The sequence below is a fragment of the Chamaea fasciata genome, unplaced genomic scaffold (assembly GCF_029207755.1).
Source record: "Chamaea fasciata isolate MVZ Bird 193981 ecotype frontalis unplaced genomic scaffold, bChaFas1.0.hap1 SCAF_14, whole genome shotgun sequence".
Classification (NCBI taxonomy): Eukaryota; Metazoa; Chordata; class Aves; order Passeriformes; family Sylviidae; genus Chamaea; species Chamaea fasciata.
This window is the reverse complement of record NW_027094099.1, coordinates 3,330,321-3,355,328: the sequence shown is the minus strand read 5'-3', so window position 1 is coordinate 3,355,328 and position 25,008 is coordinate 3,330,321. Positions and strand designations below refer to the sequence as shown.

General features: G+C 53.7%; 1 protein-coding gene across 2 annotated transcripts in view; it reads right to left on the bottom strand.

Moving 5' to 3' along the window:
- The window catches only part of ZNF609 (zinc finger protein 609), a 64,690-nt gene extending 42,951 nt beyond the window's left edge, over nucleotides 1-21,739 (bottom strand). The window contains exons 1-2 of one of the 2 annotated variants that reach the window (XM_066196587.1): nucleotides 21,667-21,739; nucleotides 7,150-8,012 (exon numbers count right to left, since the gene is read on the bottom strand). In XM_066196587.1, coding sequence (XP_066052684.1) covers nucleotides 7,150-7,896 — 747 coding nt within the window. In that variant the 5' untranslated portion in view covers nucleotides 7,897-8,012; nucleotides 21,667-21,739. Of the gene's footprint in view, nucleotides 1-7,149; nucleotides 8,016-21,666 lie in introns of both variants that reach the window. The other variant, XM_066196586.1, reaches the window with a different exon arrangement.
- Nucleotides 21,740-25,008: the final 3,269 nt, after the last annotated feature.

The following is a 25,008-nucleotide window of genomic DNA, read 5'->3' as shown; positions in this document are numbered from 1 at the left end:
CCTCTTGCACCCAATGAGCACTCAAGCTCCAGGCACCGATCACCAGGAGGTAGGAATGTCACAAAACCACCCCAGAAAGTCCACAGCAATCACCACTGCCTTTTGTCCTGCCCACCTTCAGCTCTGGGATTTAAGTGCCCTCTTGCCCAACACATCTCCAGGGCTGCCTGCACGTAGGGATTTATGGGGAAGATGGATTTTACAGCTCCAGCCCAAAGCATCCTCGAGAGTAGCAGCAGAGCAATGCAGCACTGTGACAGCAGTGGCACAGAAACAGAAGATGTCATGCCTGCAGAAAACAGGGAAAATGCAGTGAATCCCCAACCAAGCAGCCTTTAAAAGCATAGGAGAGGAAATGCAGGCAGCCTGTGCTCTGCTGCCCTTTCCCGTGGCCTCCCTGGCTGCCGGGTGGAGAAGCAGCTTTGCTCATTAGCGGGTTATTCCTGGCACACTCCCCCTGCATCAGCTCCCCGGCAGGGCTTCGGGAGCAGCTCACTGGGTTTTGAAGCCTTCGGGGTTGCACAGTGCTCCAGAGGCGCAAATCTTCCTTTAAAGAAATCTCCCTCAGCAGATAAATGGTGCTGGGTAACTGGGGTCATTAGGCTAATGAGCAGCTACCGCCAGCCTGGAAGCAAAGCACAAAAACACCACAGAGTCTACCAGAGCCTCAAAATCTGATCCATCTCCAGCAGTTGCCCTTGCTCTCAAGGGAGGAATCAGGTCCATGACTCAGCAGGATCCATCATCCACCAGCCTTCCCATCAAAATCTCTCATCAAAGCACTGGGGGAACAGATTTGCAGGTCTCTGGCACTAAGGAAGCCGAGAAGGGGCTGTTCCTACTCTGTCCCCTCTCTATCAGCCCCTTCATTACCATGGTGCCATTTCGCTCTCACGCTTCAGGAACGAGGAGGGGTTTTTTTTCTCTTTCCCAGAGCTGCTCCATTTCCTACCACCATGTCCTTGACAGGGAGCCACATGTCCTGCTGTCCATTCTGTCAGTGTTTAGGCCATGCTTTGGCATGACAGCCAATTCACCGGGATACAGCAATGCTGATGGGTGGGGTATCAAAGCTAACTCAGCCTTTTAGTCCTTCCTAACACTGCCATCTGGGAAAGCAACCAGGGAGAGATGCGATTTTCCCTTTGTAAAGCCTTCAGAGGTGGGATCAGATGGAACTCCCAGCCTGCTACATCCAGTGGTTATAAAAGAAAGCCCACATATAAATAACCTCTCAGCAGGAGCCAAAACTCCAGCACTAACCCCATGGTTTGAAGTGAACGAGGCCAATTTCCTCCTCTGTAGCTCTTGACACATGTTGGCTGCGTGCCCCCTTCTCGCCTTGTTCCTAGAGCAGAAGGCTCTGGGCTGCGGAGCTGGGAACAATAAGGAAACGAGTGGTGTCATTCCCAAGGACTCCCAACTCAGCTCTGTCAGCAGCTCTGGAGGCAGCCAATTCCAGCATGGCTGGAGAAGAAGAACCACAGCGAGAGGATGAGGCCTGAGCTGGTAGCTGCCTGCATGCCCCTGCCACCTTCCTGAGCTGCCCATGTCACACTGGCTGCCACTCCCCGGAAAGAAACAAGCCCTGCAGAGCAAGGGCTGGGAAACAACTTCTCCCCAGGGTTTTGGGCATGAACAGGTCCCTACCCAAGCGCTAGGCTTCCCACATGCCCAAAAAATCCCTGGGGAAAATGAAGCACAGGGTGAACACTAGCTCCAAAGCCAGCTTTGGAGGGGCTGTAAAGCAACAACCGTTTTCACCAAAAAAGGTCTACTGGGAGTTTCTCCACTAAAACTCTGGTCCCAAGACAAGGAACCCCACATCAGTCAAAATCCCATGCACATCTTCAAAGCACAATGCTGGGACCACCCCCAACACCTCATCCTGGTTCTTCCTCATATCAAGAAATAGCTCCTAAGAGTGTCTGTGGCCATCTCCTGTTGGGCCCAGCAGAGGGACTGGGAGGTCTCACCTCTTCAAGCTGGAATCCCTCACCCCAATCCTTGCCGCGGCATGCAGAACCAAGCTTCATCCCTTACCCCAACAATGGACAAAATGGCTAAGAAAAGGCAACCATGCCACTCCAGGTGAAGGATTAATGGTGCAGGACACCTGGCACCTGGGGGTCCATCCCACATCCCACTGAGGCTGTAGGATCAGCACCACACAGGTCTGCATCCCTGGATTAGGGCAAGAAGGTCCACAAGGGTGACACCAAAGCCACCCCGCAAACTGCTGGATAAGCCAGCAGGGACAGTGCATAGATGTATTTTTTGGGTGTATTTCTTTTCTGGCAGCTGCCACTGGTGTGGTGTCACCACCACACTGCCTCCATTGCTACCTGAATCCAAGCACTCCCTCTGCTGCCACACTGTCCTCCCACAGAACCGCAAGGGCATTTCCACACCAGTTTTGGTGTGAACACACTGCAGTGACCCCCTTCTTACAAGAGCCCCTCTCTATCAGGTCACCCATAGCGGGGATGTCTGCTCTGAGCACACACAGGGCAGCACCACACTGTGTCTAGGGAGAAATTCAGGAGAAAAAAAATGCACCGGTGGCTTCCACCTCCTCTCCCGCAGAGGGATACAGATGAATCCACCCTCCTGGCTGCCCAAAACCGCAGCACACGTGACCCCGAGAGGCTTTTCAGAAGAGCCGAGTCTCCAGCGGCTTCTGTTTGCCTTTCCCTTGTCTGCAGCAGCATCACATCTGGACGCTCCTCAGAAGAGAAGGGAAAAAAAAAAAAAAACCTCCCTCCTCCTGCTGAACAACCTCTCAATCAAAACAAAGCCGGAGCGGCAGCCAAGAGCTGGGAGGCTCTTTTGTTTAATGCTTAACATCCCCCGGCTGGGCCAGCACGCCCCAGAGTGCCAGAAGCGGGTGCAGGGGCCCAGTGTGGGCAACGTGGTGGGTGCAGGGCTGGTGAGGAAGGGGCCAACTCAGCCACCAGCCCCGAGGGCAGCTTGGCCACACAACGGTGGCTCGTGGGCAAAATCAGCACTGCTCCTCCGTGCACAGCCATTTTGCTGAGCTCGGCTGCTCACTGAGAGCTGCCATTCCCTCCCAGCACCAGCATCCCTGCAAAGCAAAGCAAAGCAAACTAAAGCCCAACTCAGCCCCAGCCATTCCCAGTGACACAGGGACTGACCCAGCCACTGGTCACCACGCTCATGGGTCCACCAGCACAAGCTCTTTTCCCTCCCTGCTGCAAGTATTTTAAGCTCCCACTGCTGCCCCTCCAAATATTTTTTGGGGGCTCCAAGGACCTACCCAGGCACTGACCACAGCCAAAGGCAAACCTTCTCGAGGTGCTCAGCCCATCCCAGAGACCCTGGAAAGTCCCAGCAGGGTTATCACCAGTGGATTTCATCAAGATCAGCCCCATCCCTGGAGAAGTTACCACCTGTGTCCCAACACACTGATGGCATCAGGTTGGAGGAGAGCACGTGACAAGCCAGGACACAGCCAAGATCCACACCAAGAAAAAGGATATTTGGGATATTCACCTCCAGAGGCTTTAACCCAGAAAGCAGCAATCAGAGCCATGGGGTCACACTGGCAAAACATCCCATGGAGCCCAAGGACCAGGCTCCATCACTACTGTGTCAGACATGGGAGCAAGGGTGAACTCGCCTGTGGACAGAGACATGGAGCACCAGCTGACATGGAAAAGTGTCTGGCAAAACCCAAAGCAAAGCTCCTTCCTTCAAGGACTCGATGGCTGCCAGATCCTACAGCAAGATACTGGAAGAACACAAAAGCAGAAGTAGAGACAAGTGGGGTGAGCTGGTTGGGCCAAGAGCTGGCTGCAGCACTCAAGCACTTCATCAAGGAAAAATACTTCCTGCTAAAGTGCTCGTTATTCCAGCCACGGAGATACAACAGAGCCTCCTGGCTGGTGGCTACCGGCTCAGCATACATATCTTTTGTCCGACCTCCAGGGAGGTCACCCACCCCAGGCTTCAGCAGCGGAGGGACAGTCTCCCTTTCTTCATCCACAGATGGAGACCAGCTCCCCAGCCTGAAACAGAAGCAGGAGCAGTACAGGGTTAAGCAAAGGACAGGCTGACGGAGACCAAAGGTTGGGCTGAGTCACACTCTAGCTGTTCCTGTTTCAGTCTGAGCAAGTTTCTCGCTTCCCAAGCACGGTTTGTCCCCAGGCCAGAATGAACCTGCCACCTTAATCCTCTCGATGCACTGCCTGGAGGAGCTGCCCTCCCTCCCACAGCCAGCACATACCTCTGCTCTTGTCTTGTCCTTTGGACTCCACATGCAGTTTTTGGGACATCACTGCAGCTTTCGGGAGACAGGACAAGCCCAAGGCCACATCCCGCATTGCATCCCATTGCTCCTCCACCCTGCCCCAGGCATCCACCCAGCCTCAGTCTCTTCCTCAAGACACAAAACTGCTTTCCCACCCCTTACCATGCAGACACCTTTCTTCTCGCCCACGGCTTTCCCGACCCAAAGGAAGCCATCCAGCTGCCCCCAGGAGGCTGATGAAACACAGACAAAGCTTCCTCCTAAGTGACACATGTTCCTGCAGATCCAGACATCAAATCCCTTCTCAAAACAGGGATCAGCCCTCCAGCCTAAGCTTTCACCGAGGGGGTAATGCTTGAATCTGGACAAGTAAAATGGCAGAACCATCCTCAATCGGGTGTCGGCACGGAGAAGATAGAATCATTTGGGTTAGAAGTGACCTTAATGCCCATCTTTTTCCACCTCTTGCCATGGGCAGAGACACCTGCCACTAGACCAGATTGCTTCAAGCCCTGTCCAACCCGGCCTGGAACACTTCCAGGGATGGGGCAGCCACAGCTTCTCAGAGAAACCCGTGCCAGGGCCTCCCCACCCTCACAGGAAAGTGTTTCTTCCCAATATCCCATCTAACCCTGTCCCCTGCAAGTGGGAAGCCATTCCTCCATGTCCTGGCACTCCTTGTCCAAAGTCCCTCTCCAGCTGTCCCGGAGCCCCGTTAGGCACTGGAAGGGGCTCTGAGGTCTCCCTGGAACCTTTTCCTCTCCAGGTGAACACCCCTAGCTCTCCCAGACTGGCTCCAGAACAGAAGTGTTCCAGCCCTTGGAGCATCTCCATGGCCTCCTCTGGACTCTACAGCAGTTCCACGTCCTTCTCATGTTGGGACCCCATGGCTGGAGGCAGCTCTGCAGGTGCAGTCTCACCTGAGTGGGGCAGAGGGGCAAAATCCTCCCCATTTCCCCTGCTTCCCACATGGGGGGTCAAGCCCAGGACACAGAGAGGTTTCGAAGTGCCAGCACACACGACCAGGGTGTGTGGAGCTTCTCATCCACCACGCATCACACTGGTATCTCCAACTGCAAAGTTTTTGTAGCTGTATCAACGAAAGAAATAAATCTTTAATAGGAAAAATACAGCAAAGTCATGCAGGGTATGACCCAAGGTCCAGCCAGCTCCAGTGCTGGCTGTCAGCAGCCAGCACAGATGGCTGAGGGAACACAAGAGCCAAGCGTGTTGAGGTATTTCCCAAAACCAATTCCCAAGCTTCTGTCCTCCTCATGCTTTTCCCAAGCCAAAACACATTGCCCTGTACACCCTCTGATGAGTTTCTCCTCCACAAACCCACCCAGGTGCCTCAAAGGTGTGGACTTCCAGCACCCACAGCTTTTAGCAGCAGCATTCCAGTCCATCACGCAAAAGAGCATCAGCTGCTCTTCCTGGGTTCCACTGCCAGAACAGACAAAGGAACAAGATGTCTTCCACACTGCTCCTGAATTTTACAGGCTTCAGTCACCTACCCCAGGAATCTTCCTCTCAAGTGGAGGAAGCACCAACCTGTTTAGCAGCTCTTGTCACATGGCTGACCATCCCCACCACCCTTTTCTCTGTATATGCTCCCCAACAAAATTCTGGTCTCAGCATCTCTCCCAATGCACTGTGCCCTCCCCACCCATCCCAGTGCCCACACTGTGATCCCCATGCCAAAGCAGAAATCCTCCTAGGGAACCTCTGGCTGCAAACATGGTGTCCCTTGCATCTCATACTCCCCAGCCACTCTCCTGACATCCAGGCACATGTTGATGGCAATAGGGCCAAGACAACCTGAACACACACACTTGTGATGCTCACCCTGTGTGTGGCATGGCTTCATGGGCACACACCAGCAACATCCCGTGTGCAGTTGGCATGGAGGAAAGCATAGACCTCCACATGCTCAAAGTCTTCCACATCTGAACCAGAAATCACATTAGGCACTGTGATTGCTCAGAAACCAGCGAAGAGTCTTGAAAAATGGCCACATCCAGCCACAGCGGCACAGCCACCCAGAGGCCAGCACCACCCACACAGATAAGCAGCCACTCACCCCATTGGCCATCTGCCATCGGCAGGGCTTTTCGGGCCCTGGTGACCTGGAAGAGCAGCTCGGCCAGCTCAGCATCACTGCCACGTGTTAGTAGAGGAGTGACACATCAAACATCACCCACAGCCACCCACCAGCCCTGGATCACCACCACAAGTGGGACAGAGCCCATGTACCATCAGCAGACCCGGGAATGAGGTGGTGACTCCTGTCAGCCCTGCTCCCTGTGCTCAGCCACATGCCCATGCAGATCCCACATCCATTAACATGTTATGGGATCCTTCTCCGAACATGATGCAACTGGAGAGAAATAAATTCCTTTAGGAGCTGCAGGGAGCCTTGACACAGAAAGTGAAGCCAGCAGGACACAAAGCACAGCATAGACCTTGGTATCCCCTAGGGAGATGTAGCAGACAAAGCACCAGGACATCACCTTGACTTCAGAGTGATAGAGGCCAGAGAGGCTTGGACCCATTCAGCACAGCCAAAGTGCTGGGGAAAACCAAATCTCAGAGGGTACAGCAGGATGGTACCCAGAGCACAGTGTCTGCATGTGATTTGCTCACACATGGCTCCCAGAAGCCAGGCTTGATCAGTGTCAATCCACTGCCATGTCCAGACACCAGCACATTATATGGCCAAATTACCCTCACGCCAAAACCAGGAGGCACCAACCACACATCAGTGCTGGCCCCAGCAGTACAAGACACACAGTCCCACTCCCTTGTCACCCACAATGCCATGTCACAGCAACGACATGTGAGCAGCAGCAACAGCATCCATTCCCCAACAGCTCTCTTACCTTCTCTGACTTCACCTTTTTCAGCTGCCGGCACTCACTTTCTCCATCTTCCAGCTCCGACTTTACTCCCAAGGGATTGAGCGCAGATCCCGTGTCAATAGCTATACTCCCAAGCTGCTCAGCAGCAGCAGGCTCTGTCCCCTGGCCCCCATCATACTGTCCCACCCTCACTGCCAGGGCCAGGGGCTGCAGCACGCTGGGCTCCTTCTCTGCCGCAGCCCCCGCACTCTCACTCCTTTCCTTCTTGCTTTTGGATGAGCTGCCCTCCTTCTCCTTCTTGGAGCCAGCCACACTGCGAGACGCCTTGGCTGACTTCTCTGAGCTCTTCGGGGTGACGGTGGACACCAAACCACCTGAGTTCGCACCATCCCCAGAGCGTCCTTGAACCTCCTTCTTGCCACCAGCTCCCTCACCGGGAGTGAACAGGGAGGACCCTGGGGTCGGCTTCCCACTGTCCTTGCCAGTCTTGCTCCTTTTCGACTTTGATTTGCCCTCCTTGCCTTGCGGGCCTGGCACTGGGCTCACAAACTTGATGTTATCCGGTAGTGTTGCCACTGCGTTGGGTGCCGGGAGCCCCACCTCCTTGGAGCCCGACATTTCCAATTTCTGCTGATCCTTCTCCAAATCAGCGTCCAGGTCAATGATGAGATTCCCTACACCAATGTCCCACTCATCCCCACTGTCATACGTCTCAACCGGGTTCGCATCAATTCCTTTCCCTCCGGAAGCTCCGCTGCTCAAGGACATCTTAGAGTTAACGGCCCCTCACGGTTCAAGGCTCTTCCCTGCCTCTACGCCCTGGGGGTCCACCTACGTCCTTGGGGGGCTTTCAGTGGTCGGGGTCTGCCCAGGTGACGGCATCGCTGCTGGAAGGGAGAGCAAAGAGAACAGGGTTACACACGAAGAGCCATGGGCAGGCAGATCATTGACAGCCACACCTGCAGGCAGGAGAGATCTGGGCAGAGTGAAACCCCCAACCTCCCAAATCCCCCTCACAGCACCTTTCTGCCGCCCCCTGGGCTGGGGCTGCTCCACAGCCGCCCCCGCAGCAGCAGCCATCTGGCACCAGTCCTCGATCAATACCAGCCCTGGCAGGTCACGGCTCTCGGCTCCAACAAGACATTACTCACACATTTCCCCGCTCACCATTTCCCTCTGAATTATCGAGCGCTGCCCCTGGGAGGGAGGATTGATTCCTCTCCTGCCAATGCCACCCAGAGGGAGGGCTCCTCTCCACGCCAGCCTCGCTGCGAGGGACAAGAGCTGCTCACCAGGGAAGTCAAATGCCTTGGTGGGAAATAAATCCCTTGCTTCAGAGTGCCTGTGACACTTGGGACGTGTCAGAGCAGTCACCAAAGGCCAAATCGCAGTGGGAAGCGAAACGGTTCCCACCCCACACCTCCGGGCAGAGCAACACAGTATCCAGATTTGGAGTGTTTACCGCCATCCCCTCTGGCCATGATAAACTTCCAATGGGAAACGGAGACACAATTGTATAAGTACGCAGTCTTAACTGGGAAGAGGGGGTTCAGCCCTACCTGCCCACGCCACAGCTGACCCCGGTGAGCCCCCAAAATATCTCCTCCCTGCTTCCCAGCCTCTCCCCCAGGGAGGGAAACAAAAAAAACACCCACACGCAACCTACACAGCACCCAAGTCATGGCAATTACTCTGACGAGACATAATTAACACATGTAACAGCTTCTTCCCAGCACACCCAGCAAGGCCACCTGCTCTCCAGAATCCTTAAGAAATCCTTGACCACCCATTTGAATGCGGCTTCTCCCCAGCAGCAGTGTCCTCTCCTTCACCAACAAGCTGCAGGCCTGCCTGCTCCCGATACTATTTACAAGTGACACTTCAAAAACAGGTGACTTAAAGAGAAATGAGAAGTAAAAAAACCAAACAAAATTAAAAAAAAAAAAAACCCACACCACACAGACACAAATTTCTTCAAACCCCAGCAGGCAGGAGCCTGGAAAGCAGCTTCACGGTGCATTTCCAGAGACGCAAACACTGTAAAAATGCCAGGGATTCTTTCATCAGCCAGGCTGCCGCAGCCAGACCATTTTCCATCTGCTCCCCACAGCATCCTCGGCTCTGTACAGCTAATAATCCACTCTCTGACAGGTCATTACAGAGATTTTTAACCCCATGAGCTGGGGGGCTTGCGTGCAAGCTGGAAATGAAAAGCACTGACCTCTCATTTCAGCAGCAGGGAAAGTGCCGAATCAGGAGATCACTTTGTGCACCGGAGTCGCTAACGGCTTCCCAAAGCCGACCTGCGTGTTTCTATGGCCGCCTCCTCCTCCTCTTCCCACTCCTGCCCCAGCACCTGCTCCCCAGTTCCAAGCTGGTGTGTCCAACCCCATCAACCTGCCTCTCCAGAGCCTTTCTCCAAATCACTGATGGGGTCAGCGACTGGCAGCGACCACCTCACCCCTGCACGACACGCTTCGTGTCACGGATCCACAGCAACTCCTTTGTGCGGGTGGGCAAAGCCAATAATGAGCTGGATGAACCAGATTTTTGGCTGATACTAGTGCCTTCCCAGCCCTGAGACATGGAATCCAGGAACAATCCCAGTGAACTGGTGGACCACTGATGCACAGGAAAAACCCACAGCAAAGGATGAAGTTCAGTCTCCAAATCCAAGAGCTGCCGACCCAAAGCTGGAGCAGGGAAAGAGAGCTCATGGTGAGCTCAGGTCAGAGGGGAAAGCAGACAAGGATCTGACCTTGCTGTGACAGGAAAAGGACAACCTGCAGGGTTGTACTGCAACAGGCATAGCATCACCTGTTCCATGCAAAACCTGCATGATGCCAGCTTGGCCCGCTCTCCATTCCCACCACAGAATTCACCTTGCTACTCCAAACGTGCACATACACACGCACACACATCTCCATAAGTATTATTTATATATGTAGAGTAAGGAGACCAGATGAGCGGGACTTGGATCTGAAACTCTGCAAACAGCAGCAGCTTTTGCCAATTCCTACCACAACAAAAGGAAGAAGAAGCCCAGAAATCCACTGGGTCCCCAGCAATTAGAGAGCCAGGAACAATCAAAGGGTTAGAAAACAAGAGGAGCAAAACCCTCACCCTACAGAGGAGGTGCTGAGGGAGCCCAGGCTCTGCTAATGCAGACAGAAGGGAACCACAAACAGGATGGACAGGAACATGCTGGATTGGCAAGAGCAGGGGAAAGGCACGTTGTAACGAGAGTGAGGCAGAAAACTCAAGACATGCCACCACAGGAAGAGGGACTGGGGCAGGGATCAGCCCTTTCCAGAGCAGAGCTGAAGGCTGGGATCCTGGAATGTGATCTGGGGGGAACTCCTGAATATGCTCCATTGCACGTGGCTCCAAAGCATTTTCCACAGCTTTTTCCCTCCCCAAAACTCCCATCCCAGTTCCCCATTTCTCTACTCCACTATTGCAGGCTCAGCCTCTGCACCCAGAGGAGCATTTGGAATCCCTCTCTCAAGCCAGACCCGCAGAGACCCCGAACTAACACACCGCCATTATTTTGGGTGCATAGGAGTCCCTGGCTACCACACCCCATGGCGCAGAGAAAGAGGTGCCTTTCCCACTGCCTCCTTTGCCCAAGCTGGAGAAGCACCGGGTGGTATCCAGATCCTTCCCACTCTCCAGCCGGGAGAGTAACGCTGCCACAAATCACAGCATCTCAGAAAACAGAGCGAGGAGATTGATTCAGCTGTAAACGTGTCCTTCCCCTTACCTCCTGCCATCGCAGGATTGATCCCCGCACAACATGAAAAGCATGTGCTCACTTGTTGGCCTGGAGACCTGCCAACAAAGCGTTTTAAGAGCAGTCCTGGAGCGCAGATCCTACAAGGAGACAGCTTTCTGCTTGGGAATGCTGCACACACACAGCACCAGACATGAATAATTCAGCTCCATTAGGTGCTGAGACCTCTATAATCCACATCTACGGGCTGGGACAGAGCCAAACCATATTCAGAGACAAACCTGAAAGTTCACTTTCAGGGCTGCACACACACCTAGAGACAGCTCTTCCACCAGAACAGCTCCACTTTCAAAAGACAGCAAGGAAACTGTGCCAGCCCCTGCCTCTATGCGCTAAAACCAGTGCAGGATGCTCAGAACCCGCTGAACCCGCACCACTCCAGCTTCCTCTGCTGGTTACTGGAGGCCAGGAGACCAAAACTGGGAAGGATTGACCGCCCAAGGGCAGCAAGATGTAGGAGAAAGCTCTTCTCCTGGCAGCAGCCAGCCCACACATAGGGAGACTGTCTCATAGCCATGTGCTCCAGCCTGCAGCGCCCCAGGATTAGCCTCTGGTGGCTTCCAGACACGACTGACTGCAATTTTCACCCTGATTAACTTTCAGGAATGCCCACAAGAAGGAGCAGCAAAGAAGACAGGGAAGGGGGGAGAAAATCTGCAGGATGCAGCATTTCCTCCAGCAGGCACAAGGCAGGGAGCAGAAGGTTTGGTGAGATGGTTGCTCCGGCCAGCAGCAACCCTGGAGAGCAGAACCCTCCGCTCCCTCCCGAAAAAGCCAAAGGCAGTGGCAAGGAAGGGATGCTGCCCCCCCAGCTTGCCAATCCCCCAAAGGGCTCCCCACAAGCCCTCAGCTGAGGCAGCAGCACTAGGGGCTGGAGTGCCGAGGCCCTCCCTCCAGCCACTGGCAGGCAGCCGCCAGCTCTCCCCATCCACTGCCTCTGCATGAGATCCCTTTTTGTTTCCTTTTACGACTAAAGAAACTCGGTGCGGTGGTGGGGGGGACACACTGCCTTCCCCACGCTGCTGCGCTGACTCCCCACTCAGCTCCTACCACCGTGCCTGTAATCCCCCAGCTGGGCTTGTTTGGGTTAGATTTTTGTTAAGTAACTCCCATGTCTTTTCTGCAGATTTCTTTTTAAGATGTTCCCTTTCTCCCCGCCCCCTCTCTCTAGAGCTGGGGGAGAAGAGAAAAAAAAAGAGAGAGAGAAAAAAAGAGAAATGTTGAACGCGAGCCAGCTGGCACGAACAAGAGGAGACGGAGAAATCTGCACAAAGGAGCTTCCTCGCTCACTTGCTGCTTTCAGCTCAAGAAATCACGCAGGGGAGGAGGGTTCACTCTCCCCCAGACATCAGTCAAGCTGTAGCAGACAAAGGAGATTTGCCATGACACCCTCCAGAACTGCCACCCAACGGGGGCAGGATCCCTCCACTGCCTGCGCCCCGCAGGAGTCCGAGCTGTTGCAAAACACGCCAAGGCGCAGAGCTTCAAAACAGGCTGTTCAATGTGGAATTAAGCAAGATTTTGAATGGAGGAGCTGTGCTCCCGCCTCTGCGCTCACACAAGGCGCCCAGAGAACTTCAATGGCTCTCAGGGCTGAGCGGGACAGCGTCAGCAAGCTGCCAGGAGGGAGAAGGCCGAACCCAATTTGAATAAAATGGAGCCACCCTTCTTCTTTTAATATGGAGGTGCACCCCATCAAGACTACATCATCCAGCATGCACTGCAGCCAGAGTACTGAGAGAGACACCAACAAACTTAGGCCAGGACTCCCAAGTTTCTGAAGGCTGAGCCTTGACACTGGGGATGAACCTGAGACAGGGCAGCACTCGAGCGATGAGTCATTTGCTGGCATTCTTGAGAAAAGCTTAAATACTTCAGTCCAGGCATGAGAAAAGCAGGACATACAAGGTGACTGGGAGAGGCTGGAGATGGAGGAAAGTGGAAAGGTGAGCAGAGACCACTTTGGTGCAGGCAGCCAGGCAATCACCCTACCTGAAGCAAAGCTCCAGAGACTTATCAGCCACAACACCCACCCGCTCCCAAAACACACACTCAGGCCTCAACTTCACATTCATCATCAGGCAAAAGATGCTCCTGGGATCAAAATTCAACCTCACACCCACTTCCATTCACTCATGACCTTAAAACATGACTTTTCTAGCAAAACTCCACCTAACTGCAGCACATGACAATGTCCAGCAAAGCTATCAATACAAAAGATAGACACATGCTGCCAGTGTGTTTGAAGAAAATACCAGAAGAGCTAAAATCTAGAGTTTGCTTCTTATTGACACTTCTCTAACCTCAATACCATGAGGATCAACTTGATCTAGGGCTGAAAAACCCAGGGTCCTTGAACATGTCTGAGTATCAAAGACACCCTCTTGAGAACCACTCACTTCCCTCAATTCCCAACAGGCTACACACAGCCCTGTTACACGAGGCTCACAGAAAGGGAGAACACAAAGAGGACCAAGAGCTTCTGGCTTTCCTTTGTATCATGAAATGGGGAAAACTGGAACAACTACCTCTTTAATCCCCCCATCAGTTTTGCAAGTGTCCTCACCGAAGTCCAAATGCTTTGTCTATTCATGCCTTGAGACTCCACAGTTCTGCATATTTACAACTATTTGATTTTGATATCTCTCAACTTTCTCATTTTTTCAAGGTACCACTTCTGTATAAAACACAGCCCACATTTCTTCCATGAACTCACAAGGAAGTCCAAGAGCTTCGTACTTCAAGAAAACTATCAGCAAGAGAACCATCATACGGTCCTCAGCACATGGTCCTCAGGTCAAGCAGGAAGCACATTGATACCTACAAACCCTCCATTCTGTTCTTGTGAAGGATAGCTGGCAAACAGCACCTACTTGGAACACCTGCCCACTCTGCTGAACTGCACTGCTGGAATCACTTCTCCAGTGGGAAGCCGAGCGAGCACCATTGTTACACACAAGCTTGAACGTACATGTCTACATGACTCAGGTCATAGAACTGTAGAGCAGAGCAGGTTAGAAGGCACCTTGAAAGGTCATCTGCTCCAACCTTTTGTGAAAAAGGGAGGTGAGATTACCTACCACCCTGTCACATCTTGAAAACTCCCACCAGCATGGACTCTTACTGTGTCCCGGAGAGGGTTGTTTCAGAGAATGGCTGTAAAAAATTTCTTTCTTATGTTGAAATGAAACCTCTCCCAGTGCAATTTTTATCTGTTACCCCTTGACTTCTCCATATGGCTCCTCTTTGTAGGTGTCCTTAAGTCCAGCAATTCTCCTGTACACACAGCACCCCCACAAAGAGCTAACTGACCTCCTGGTGAGGCAGGAACCAGGTTTGCAGGAAAGGCCACGGTGCTAAGATAACACGGTGGTATGGACTGGAGGGGCATCAAGCACAGCATGAGCAGGCAAGAGTCATGCCAGCACTTTGTTACAGCTCTGACAGCAGGGTCCTGTGTGAGCCACATCCCCTTCCCAAGCCTTCGCCATGGAGATGAGCAGGGAGTAGCAAGGCTCAGGCACTGGATCACAGCCTGCTCATCCAAAAATGCCAAGATAGACATTTTCCAGCAAGCATGACCTTGCAGACTCTAAAATCTCAGGCAGCTGAATATTACCAAGATCTAAGAGATCCCAAATATTACCCAAATCCACAAGCACAAACTGGTGCCCAGTGTCTAAACTTTCTGCTGTATAGGGAAAGAGGAATTGAAAAACCCACATGTGTGGGAGAAAAAGTATTTGGTAGGTAAAATGACAGAGCAGCTTCCTTCCTGCAAGCTCAGCTCTCAGATCTACCCTGAATCAGGGCTGCCCAACAAGGATTTACTCCTCACTGTTGTGTCCGCATGCTGGAAGACACCCCTGTGTAACTGCCATACCCAGACCTGCACGCAATGGTTTAACGAGAACCAGAAACACAGCCCCATCTTCACTCAAAATTTGCATCCTCTGCTTGCCCCACGATCCTCATGTGCCATCCTGTGGGTGTCATAGCATCACCGGCGCCCAGCAGGTGCCCAGCAGGCTCTGGCAGTGCCAGAGGAGTAGAGCAGCGGCACCACGGGGTTTGGCTGTCGAAGGCTGACACACAGACCACTGGCAGCTACTGAGCAGCAAAAGCAAAGCAACACCATGAGCAATAACCAGCCAGGATTAACACAGAAGCCCTTTGGGTGAGTCTACCCCAGACAAGCCAGTGCATTTCGGCAGCACCAGACACGGCCCCGGTGTTCCTCTACCACCACAAAGGCCATTCTTGTTGAGCCCAACCAGCCGTGTCGCTGCTGGCTGGTGCCAAAAATAACATCAAACACTCAAAACGAGACATCTGAGCCAATCTGCTTGGCACTGCAATACTTTCCATAGTGATAAACCTGGGGAATGACTGTCCCTTGAACAGAGCTGGTTTCAACTGGGAAAGTGGAAGAGCTGTGTGGATTTAAAACCAATGCAGTTACATCCTTGCTAACCCCAACACAGAAGTGAACTGATTTATGAGAGGCCTAAAGGTATCTGAACTGGCAGCTTGTTCTTTTGCACAGCCTAGAAGGGGGTAGAGGACACATAAAAACAACCCAAGAGGTTCCCAAACTTCAGCACTCCATGCAGGCTGGAAGACGGCCAGCAGTAAGAGGAAGCAGCAAGACGGATGTGACCAGGCAAGATCCTCGAAGCATCAGTCACGGAGATGGGAAGAAAGAAGACCTGGCGAAGACCAAAGACAATCAGTGGGCATAAATAACCACCAGAGTAAGTGCCAGAAAAGGGAGCTTGCCCTCTTCCCCTGCTCACCCAACGCTGGCAGCAGGGATGCAGGAAGGCATCCAGGAGTTGGCAGCATCCCGAGCTCAGGGTGTTGGTGGGAGCAGGGTGGGCACTACTGAACCATCCAATTGCTCCCTTTCCAGGGCTCCAGAGGCAGCGTGGCTCCTCACCTTGCTCCTGGTCTCCCTGCTGTCCCCCCCACCCCAAACTGGGTTCTCATGGTCACAGAGATGCAGGTATCCAACAAGGATCATGCTCCACAGAGGTACAGCAGGAACAACAAACCATTGGCTACACTGCCACTCTGCACCAAAGTCAGTATCTCTTTCCCGTCTTCTTCATCCAAAGGAAGAGCATCGGAGTGATCCCAACTGAGCAGTGTCTCCCAGCCACAGCCCAGGCTTGACAGGAGAGGGGCATAGCAGGGCTGGTCAGAGAGGACAGACAGCCACTGGTTTGCTTGCTCCCAGGGAAGGCACAGCTTCTGGGCCTTATTTCCTTTATCTTTTCTTTTAGGAGCGGAGCACGCAGCCAGCCTTGGCTGCTTCCCAGCCTTCAGAAGACGATGAACATCTCTCCACTGCTCCAAAACCGAAGGAGCTGCCACTTCACCTATTAATGCCTTTAATTCCCTTCATTCGATAACCAATTAGGGCACCTTGGCTCCCAAAGCTGAGACTCCCTTTGTAGCAAGGCCAGTGCGTGCGGCTGTAATCCCTCTTCCTGTCACATCATCAGCCTGGGAACACTTTGGGAAAAAAACAACCAGACTGTGAAGTAAAGGAGGAGGGAAGGCAGATGCAGACAGGGACAAATGCAAGCAGAGCAAGTACCATGCTGAGAAATCCCTTTTTTTTTGACCTGGGAGAGATAATAAATAGGTGTATCTCCCAGATTAATACGGCACATTTGCAGAGCTCTGATATCCATCAGAAAGTTGCTAATTCGTGCTAATGACCCATTGCAAATTGCCAAATTTTGTGAATTAGCCAGTGCACAGGAATACAATAAAACCCAATGAAAACCATGCATCAAAGTGGGCTGGGTTTATTTGGAGAGTCCTAGTGCACTTGGAATTCCTTGTGGCAATGGATGCAGAGGGAAGGTGCACATTAGATGTGAAAACCCCTCAAAGACAAACAAGAAATCCTCAGGACAAGACGAAATTTCAACAAGCCTTGGGAAAGGAGAAGTAATTCTCCCAGAGATGAGGAAGATTCTTCCTCTGCTATTGGATTTATATTGGTTACTGTCAGTGAAGTCATTACACACCTCCTTTTCACTCCTTTAAAGCTGCACAGCACACTCCTCCTGATCTGCCCTCCATCCCCTTAGAGAAGCACCAGGAAAACTTCAAGTCAAATCTTTGGACCCACTTGAACCAACAATGCTCTGCTAATCCAAACCACAAATGGGCTCAGCAAATTCATTAAAATCAATTTTGTTATCATTAAATCAGCGTAGCCCATCATACATTGATGGAGCACTGTAGAGATCTCATCATTCCAGTCACTGGAAGAATAAGGGGCCCAAGAACAGCTTAGAGAAAAAATCCAATGCCACAAAACCTTTCTGTGCTTGGGAAAAGAGGAGCATAAAGCAACAACATCATCTTTCCTTTTCTTAACCATGAACATGGCAATGATTTGTGGAAGTTGGGCATTTAATGTTTCAATGCAAAATATCAAAGTTGTCCTGAAATTATCCTCATTTATCCACAAAAGAACTGCACTTGCATCCATTCATACCCCTCACACCATATCTGAGCTGACGCTCAGCAGCTACGTCAGTGGGTTTTGTGCATGTGAAGGACACTCAGCTGCAGCGAAAACAAAACAACCTCTTGGGCTTGTCACAAAAACTGATTTTTCACCCAAATGCAGATGGGAATTGGTTTCCTTTAAAGAAAAAAATCAATTGCAAGAGCAACTGGAGTCCCAGAGCAAGTTTCCTGGTCAGGCAGCCATTCCCTGTTTTCTTACTGTAAGATTGTTCAAGCTCAACTTCACTCCTTCCTCTGACACAATGTCATACCCCAAGGCACCAACCCTCGGTAGGAGGAAAGTGCATCTGCATGGCAAAATAAGCCATATCCCAGTGTGAACTCTTTTCCTGCCCTTTCCCAACACAAAGCAACACCCTTCTTCATCCAAGTCAACCCAGCATGGGGACATAGAACAGACTGGTTGCTGCCAGGGTGGCCAAAGCTCTGGTTCAGGAGCCACATGTGGCCACCAATGGGCTCCCAGGACACCTGCATGCTCTAAGCCTGCTCATCTACTTACCTCTGATCTTAGAAAAGGTCCTTCACATCCACATGGGCCCTCAACACACCTGCACCCCAGCCCCAAACCCTGATGGAGTCAAGCACCTCCATGCAATGGCATCCTCATCCCTCTACCCACTGCCACAAGCACCCAAATTAGGATCTTCCCAAGTAAGCACACAAGACCCAAGAGAAAATGACAAGCTCTCCCCACGCCCAGAGAGCCCATGAAGCATCAGAAGAGGTGTGACGGAAGAACTGCAAACAGCCCGGGCCATCTCCGTGTGGTTCAGAGACTTTGGTGCTTCCCAAAAAAAATCTCCACAAATCACCATCATTTGCAATGGAACACAGGTTTGGGAACAGGCACATGACGCTCCCAATCCCAAGGCTGGGGAACCAGGAGTCCATATGCTGCAGGAAGCCTGCTGTGATAATCATGGACTTCTCCATCACCTCAGTGGGCAACTACTCCACAGACTGCAGCACTGATCCACTCGCTGCCTTCATCACATACAACCAACTGAGCACGGCAACACTGTCACCAGCTCCTAGCAAGGTCACCTGCAGCCTCACCTCCTCTCCATAGCGAGACTGCATGTGACACACTCTCCAGAAGCATCTGCCCGCTCACTACCTGCCCCCAGCACGCCCCTGTCTCTGGCCAAGAACACTGGAAAAGGAGCCAACACTCAAAGGGCATTGCAGCACACACAGGATGTCACACAGCCCCGGAACAACATACCTGGGACCATAAATACCATCTTATTTACATAATGCTCTGGATAAAGGGGACAAAGAGGCTTACTGCATTACATCTGGGACTAGTATTGCATCAGCACTCACAGGTCCTAATCCCAGTCAGAGCTGTGCTGCGTGGGGAGTGGTGGGACAGTGCTGAGGTGCATCCCCACTCCCAGCCCAGCCAAGGTCGAGCTCAGGACTGCCTCTTCCCACCACAAGCATGCAGAGAAAGATCCCTACACCCTGGAAACGGCAATTAAATCAGGCACAACATGTGACTTTGGTCCTCAACCACCATCAGGCAGAGCCCAGAAGTGAGATCCCAGATGTGAGTCTCCCACCTGTTGTGGCCTAGACACAACACACAGACATTGACTTTGTCTGGGGAATGATGCCCACATGGAAGTGCTGGAAAGACCAGGCAGCTCCTGGTTTTCTTTAATGTATGCAATCACAATTAAGAATACACTGTAAATATAAGCTGGAGGCAATTTTGATTCAAGGTAGCCCTGTTCTCCAAGGGAATAAACCAGACAGAGTGAACTCTGGTCTGTCCTTCTTGTTAATTCAAAATAAAGACACACACACACAAGCTATTGGGTAGATCCAAGACCATGTGAGAGCACCTCAACCGCTTTTACAAGCCCTGTCTTCCCAGAAATGCACCTTTTCAGCTCAATTTACAGGGAAAAAGCTTTTGAGGCAGAAGTAGCGATCGCATCACCACCAACATAAGACAAGCCAGGTGAAAGGAAGCGTGAGGGGACTTTGCAACTGAGGTAAGGGAGGGATTATTTTTACCACCCAGCACAGGGCTCCAGACAGGCAGATGGATCCCCCCAAAAAATCACACTGCTTTCAGCACGAAGAGAGATAACAAGTACATTAAGAGACACATCCATGCGCACACACACACTGGCCCCTGAGGCTAAGTAGCAGCCTAATGGTGACTCACCAAACACACAGACCAAGTCCGAGTGCCTGGTTTGGAGAAAGGAATAAAATCCTCTCCCCGTGCTCTGGGCATACTCAATTACAGGTCATTCCAACTTGCTTGATAATTAATTTCCTCCAGTGGCTCTAACCAGAGGCAGCCCTTGCCCTGCATGCCAGGCCAGTCCAGGTGAAACATTAAATCCTTGTCCTTTTCCACCACAGACACCGCATTCCTGGTGCTGCGCACATCTCCCTTCTCCTCCTCACAAGAGAAGAGAAAACCTCGCTGGATGAACAAGGGAGTAAAAGGGCAAGGATTTGTGTTTTGCGGCTGAAACAGCTTCAAAATAATAAAATATAAATTATTTTTCGTCAAGAGCTAATCAGTAAAATCAGCTGCCTGGATTTTCTGAGTGCCGTGCATGTGCGGTCGCGTACTGCCAACAAAGAGCTAGAAATGTGCGGCATAATCTGATGCTGGAGTCATCGCACAAAGCATGGAAATAGGTTTTCCTGAGGATGTCCAGGCGAGGAACTGCCTGCACACGATGGAGCCCAAAAGCCAGCCCCAACACCGGCATCCTTGGATATTCCGGAGGAGGGGGAAAGGGCCCATGGGGCTCTTCGGTGCACACTTTGGAAAATGAGTGTCTAACGCCTCCTCCAAGGGAAAGGGCCTTCCCAGAAAGGGGGGGGGAAGGAAAGGCAAAAGGAAGGCTGCTGGGAGATGGAGGGGAGCCAAGTCTCGCAGACCAGACCTGAACCTGTGACCTTCCCCGTGTACACAACGGGCGGGAGAGCGCACGGCAGGAGCGCTTGCCCCGCCGGCTGCCCCAGCCCTCGCGGGACACCCGGCCACGTTGTCACCGGCGGGGTCACCTCCAGATCGGCCCCACTGACCAACGGGGGCTCAAAAGACTTGAAGGAGGGCGGCTCGTCCTGCGGCACCCGGCCGCCAGCACACGGCCCGGCCCCGAGGGTGATGCCCGGAGGGGCTCCGCTCTCGGGGTCTGACCCGCCCCAAACTCACAGGGACTCGCTAAATACACTCGGGAACATTTTATCTTCCGGGATTTGTGCCGAGAACCCCCTAACGGCACTACAAAAGAGCTGGCGTCCAGAGAACCTCCGCTCGCCCTGTCCCTCTGCTCCTGTGCCCCCCAAACCCCCCCGTGCACAGAGACGGGGGTCAAGAGGGGTGACCCCTGCCTCCGCCCAGGAACAGCGCTACCCTCTCGAGAACCCCCTCCCCGCCTGCATCACCGCCCGCAACCCCGATCCTTTCCACAAAACCCGGGATGGCGGTGACCCCACGCAGGGGACACCCCCTCCCTGCAGCTGTGGGCACCCCGGGACTCTGAGCGCGACCCCCGCGACGGCAAAGGCGGGCCCCGCACCCCTCGGGGGGACCCGACCCCCAACGCCCACAACACCCGCGGGGGCTCTTTCCCAACGGCCACGGGAGGGACCCGATAGCGGCCCCGTGGCAACGGGGAAGGGGGGGCGAGGGGCACACGGAGCCTTGTCCCCAGTGGTCCCGGGGGGAGGCTCCCGGAGCTCCATCCCCACGGCCGGAGATGGGGGAGAGGGAGGCACGTATCCTCTTCCCCAATGGTCGCAGGGGTGGGGGAGGCGGGGGGGGGGGGGGTGCATACAGACTCCCCAAGGGTACGGTGGGGGGGGCACAGCCCCATTCCCAGGGGTCACGGGGCGCGGAGGGGTCACTGAAACTCCCGTTCCCAGTGGTCCCGGGGGAGAGGTACCCAGAGCCCCGTCCGTAAGGGTCACGGGGGGAGGCACAGCCGCGTTCCCGGGGGTCACAGGGAAGAAAGAGGGAGGGCACATATCCCCGTCCCGTCGGTCACGGCTCACGACGGCGGCCCGGGCCCAGCCCGAACGGAAGAAACGGGGGGTGCCCGAGGCCCGAGGGGAGCCCTAACCGCCGCCCGCCCCCCCCACCCCCATCCCCCCCCCCCCACCCCGCCAACGGCGGAGCGGCGTGGTGCGGGGCCGGCCGGGCGCGCACTCACCCGGTCGCTGGGGTATCCGCCCTAGGTGCGCTCCATGTGGGTCGCGCCGGGGCCGGCGCTGCGGGCCGGGGCCGGGGCCGGGCCGGGCCGGCCGGGGCCGCCACGCGCTGAGGCCGCGCCGCGCAGGCCGCGCCGGGTCCGCCGGGCGGGGCGGGGCGGACGCGGCGCAAAACGCGGAGGGCGGAACGTGGAGCGGCGTCCCCGGACGGCGGAAAAACACGGAGTGGACATCCCGCCTGAAGGATCGGGAGCCGGAGACAGACAAAGCCCGGAGCGGAGCCTGCCTTAGGAGCCGGAGCCGCCGGAGCGCCTCCTCGGAAATGGCGGGGGGAATCTTTTGGGGGTATTTCACGCCCTGAGCGGTGTCTTGTGAGACCTCAGCCCGGCACGGTCCCCGCAAAGGCCATGCTTTTAGCTCCCTGAGCCAGCACAGAGGGGCAGGAGGAGGCAGTCATCACCACGCCGGGGCACCCACACCTACCTCAAGATCTAGCACATCGTGCCCCACGCTGCCACTTTTCCTTTCCAAACACTCTTCTGGATGGAAAGAGCACCTGGGGCCCCAGCTGTTCTCATGCTCTGGAGGTGACATGTTCCCTAAACTCACTACTTCCCACCCAAAGCCTCAGCACTGGCCCTGCTGACCAGGGAGGAGGTTCCAGCTCATCTCAACTCTGGCCCCTGGACAATCCAAAATCTCCACTCCTCTTCCCAAAGCCTCAGCATCACCCCCACTGTCTGGTGAGGAAATTTCGGTTCACCTCAGTGGGGATGTCCCAGTCCTGTCTCCATGACACCCCAAAACCAGGCAGGTGAACCAGTGCGGCAAGCTGTGCCAACGGGAGATGGGATGCAGAATCCCAACTGGCATCTGTCAGTGCCGAGCAAGGAGCAGGAACATGCACAAATTTGCAGATGGAGAGAGGAGCACCAACTCCATCCACACAGCCAGGGTCTGCTGTCAGTATTCCAGCCAGAAGAGGTGCGACCATTCCTTGAGTGTGCCACCATCCAGTGTGGTTTCAGGAGAGCGCCAAAGGACATGCCAATTTCTTCTGATGCTTTTTCCCCCAAACAAGGACAACGCGAGACCCAAATCCCTGGCAAAGGAGGTGATGCTGAGAAGGCCAGAGGTTTGGGTGTCTTACCAGCTTTTGGGGTTGGGGAAGGTGGGAGCCAGAAGATGCTTAAAGAAATGGGAAAAGAGGGATGAGAAGAGAATTCTCTTACAGCCCAAAAAAGAGAGAGGAGAAATCTTTCCTTATCCTGATGAGGAGAAACTGTTCTCACAGAGCACAGAGCCACTGCTGGCAGGGTCCAGGACAACCTGTATTAATAAAACCAGGTCAGTTTTTACTGAAGTATTTTCAAGGATTGGGTAAAAGGTTTTATGGGCACTTGGTGTCAACATTCAGCAAATCTCAGACCAGGAATGGTGCTTCCAAGGGTGGAAAAACCAGCATCAGACAGGAATGCAGGATGAACCAGTAACGGGTCAGTGTATCTTTCCCGGTAAAATTGTGATGCCACTAATAGAGTGGGAAAATAAAACCCCTGCCAGGCAAGGCAGTTCCATTGGGAATGAACTTGGCATTGCTCCAATGACATGTTTTATCACAACCACAAGCAGGGCCTGTGACCTAGCCTGTCTCTGGCTGTCAGATATCCCACAGAATCACACAGACGATGGTGGACATGAAACCTTTATGGATGAAACCTGCAGGCACCAGGTAGACGTGAGCTGTGAGTGACAAAGGACAGGAAGATGACAAGGCAGCAGCCACTCTCAGAGGTGAATGCAGGACACGGATCTGGTTTAATACAAAGCCAAATCATGGGCTCATATTAAAGCCTGGCTCAGGCATGGGATGGGTGACCCATCCAGGGAAGCAGTACTTTGGGATGGGGATTTTAACAGGCACTAGGTATGATGGAAAGGTGCAATTTTGTGGGATCACAGAGTTGGTACAAGATGCCACTCTGTCATGGTCTTGTCTGATGGTGCTGCACTCCTGGGACAGGAGCAGGAGCTGCACCACCTGAAGCCAGCCTGGTACCTCCTCCCTGGGTGCTGACTTCCAACTCTGTGTGTCCCACCTCTCCCACACAGCCCACAAGGAAGGCCTCTCCTGCCTCCTTCTTCCCAAGGCACCAGGACCCCAGGATGACTCCCCAAACCCCCCATCCCCCCTCCAGCTCTGCTCCTACTGGCACCACAGATATTCTCCATCATTATCAAGGGACATCCACCAAGACAGTAAGATCTCCATGTAAGAAGAGTGCAGAGAAGTCTACGAAACCCAGGCACAGCTGACTGGACAATAGTGGTGGGACACAAGGGGCAGAGCGGATGAGGGGATGCAGCCAGAGGAGGAAGGAAGCAGGAGAATCCCATCACCCTTGGCCACACTAAACAGCAGCTCTCACACCATAAACACTGTGCCAACTGCAGGCAACTCAGAGCTGAAACATCTGCAAGGATTTTCCCACTGAGGAATAACATGAGTGGGTGCTGGATCCAGCCCCATCATTTCCAGCACATCAGAGATCCCACAGGCAGCAAATGGAGCCAGAAGACAACTCCCAGGGCAAATGGCATGGGACGATTTCCAGTGCTGCAGCACGAAGGCTTTGCATCCTCCTCCTCCTCTCCTATGGGGCAGAGGGCTTGGACAACCTACACCCAGGGACTGTGCCAAGCAGTCAAGCTGGCAGTTCCCACCAGATTCCTGGGAAAGAGGAGGAGAAGGGATGCTGGGAGTGCTGGGGGGGGGGGGTGGTGTCACTGTCCCCCCAAGAGCAGGGTGGGCTCAGGGTAATGAGGAGGAGCTCTTAGACCATGGCAAGGCAGAGCCTGGAGCACCGCAGCACAAAGGGATCACAGCCCAGCACACACCAGTGCACGATGAGCATGGACACGGTAATGCGGGGAGTGGCTCAGTGTGAGGGAGTAGAGAAAAAGGCAAAACTCATATTCCAAAGGTGTTCTACACACAACTGCTAGGGGCCAGGTCTTGGGGGTGGGCTGCTCCTTTGGTACAAATCAGTAGAAGGATGTAAAGTCGGGCACTCAGCAGTGATTCCAAAGGGCTGGAAAAGCACCTGTGAGCAGGCAGAGAGCCGACCTCTAACCCCAAACCTCCCACGCCCACTTGGCAGGGCTCAGGCTCTCTGGCTGTTGGGAGCCATTCCCCTCATTCCCCCAGCTTCTCACTCTTCTCCTCCATGTGTCTGACCCTATAAAGCAAAAAACACCTCAAGGCACTTCTTGGAGAAGGAGATCCTGCCAAAGCCAGGATGGAGCTGGGCTGCCTGCTGCCAGAGAGCTCTCCGTGCCTGTTC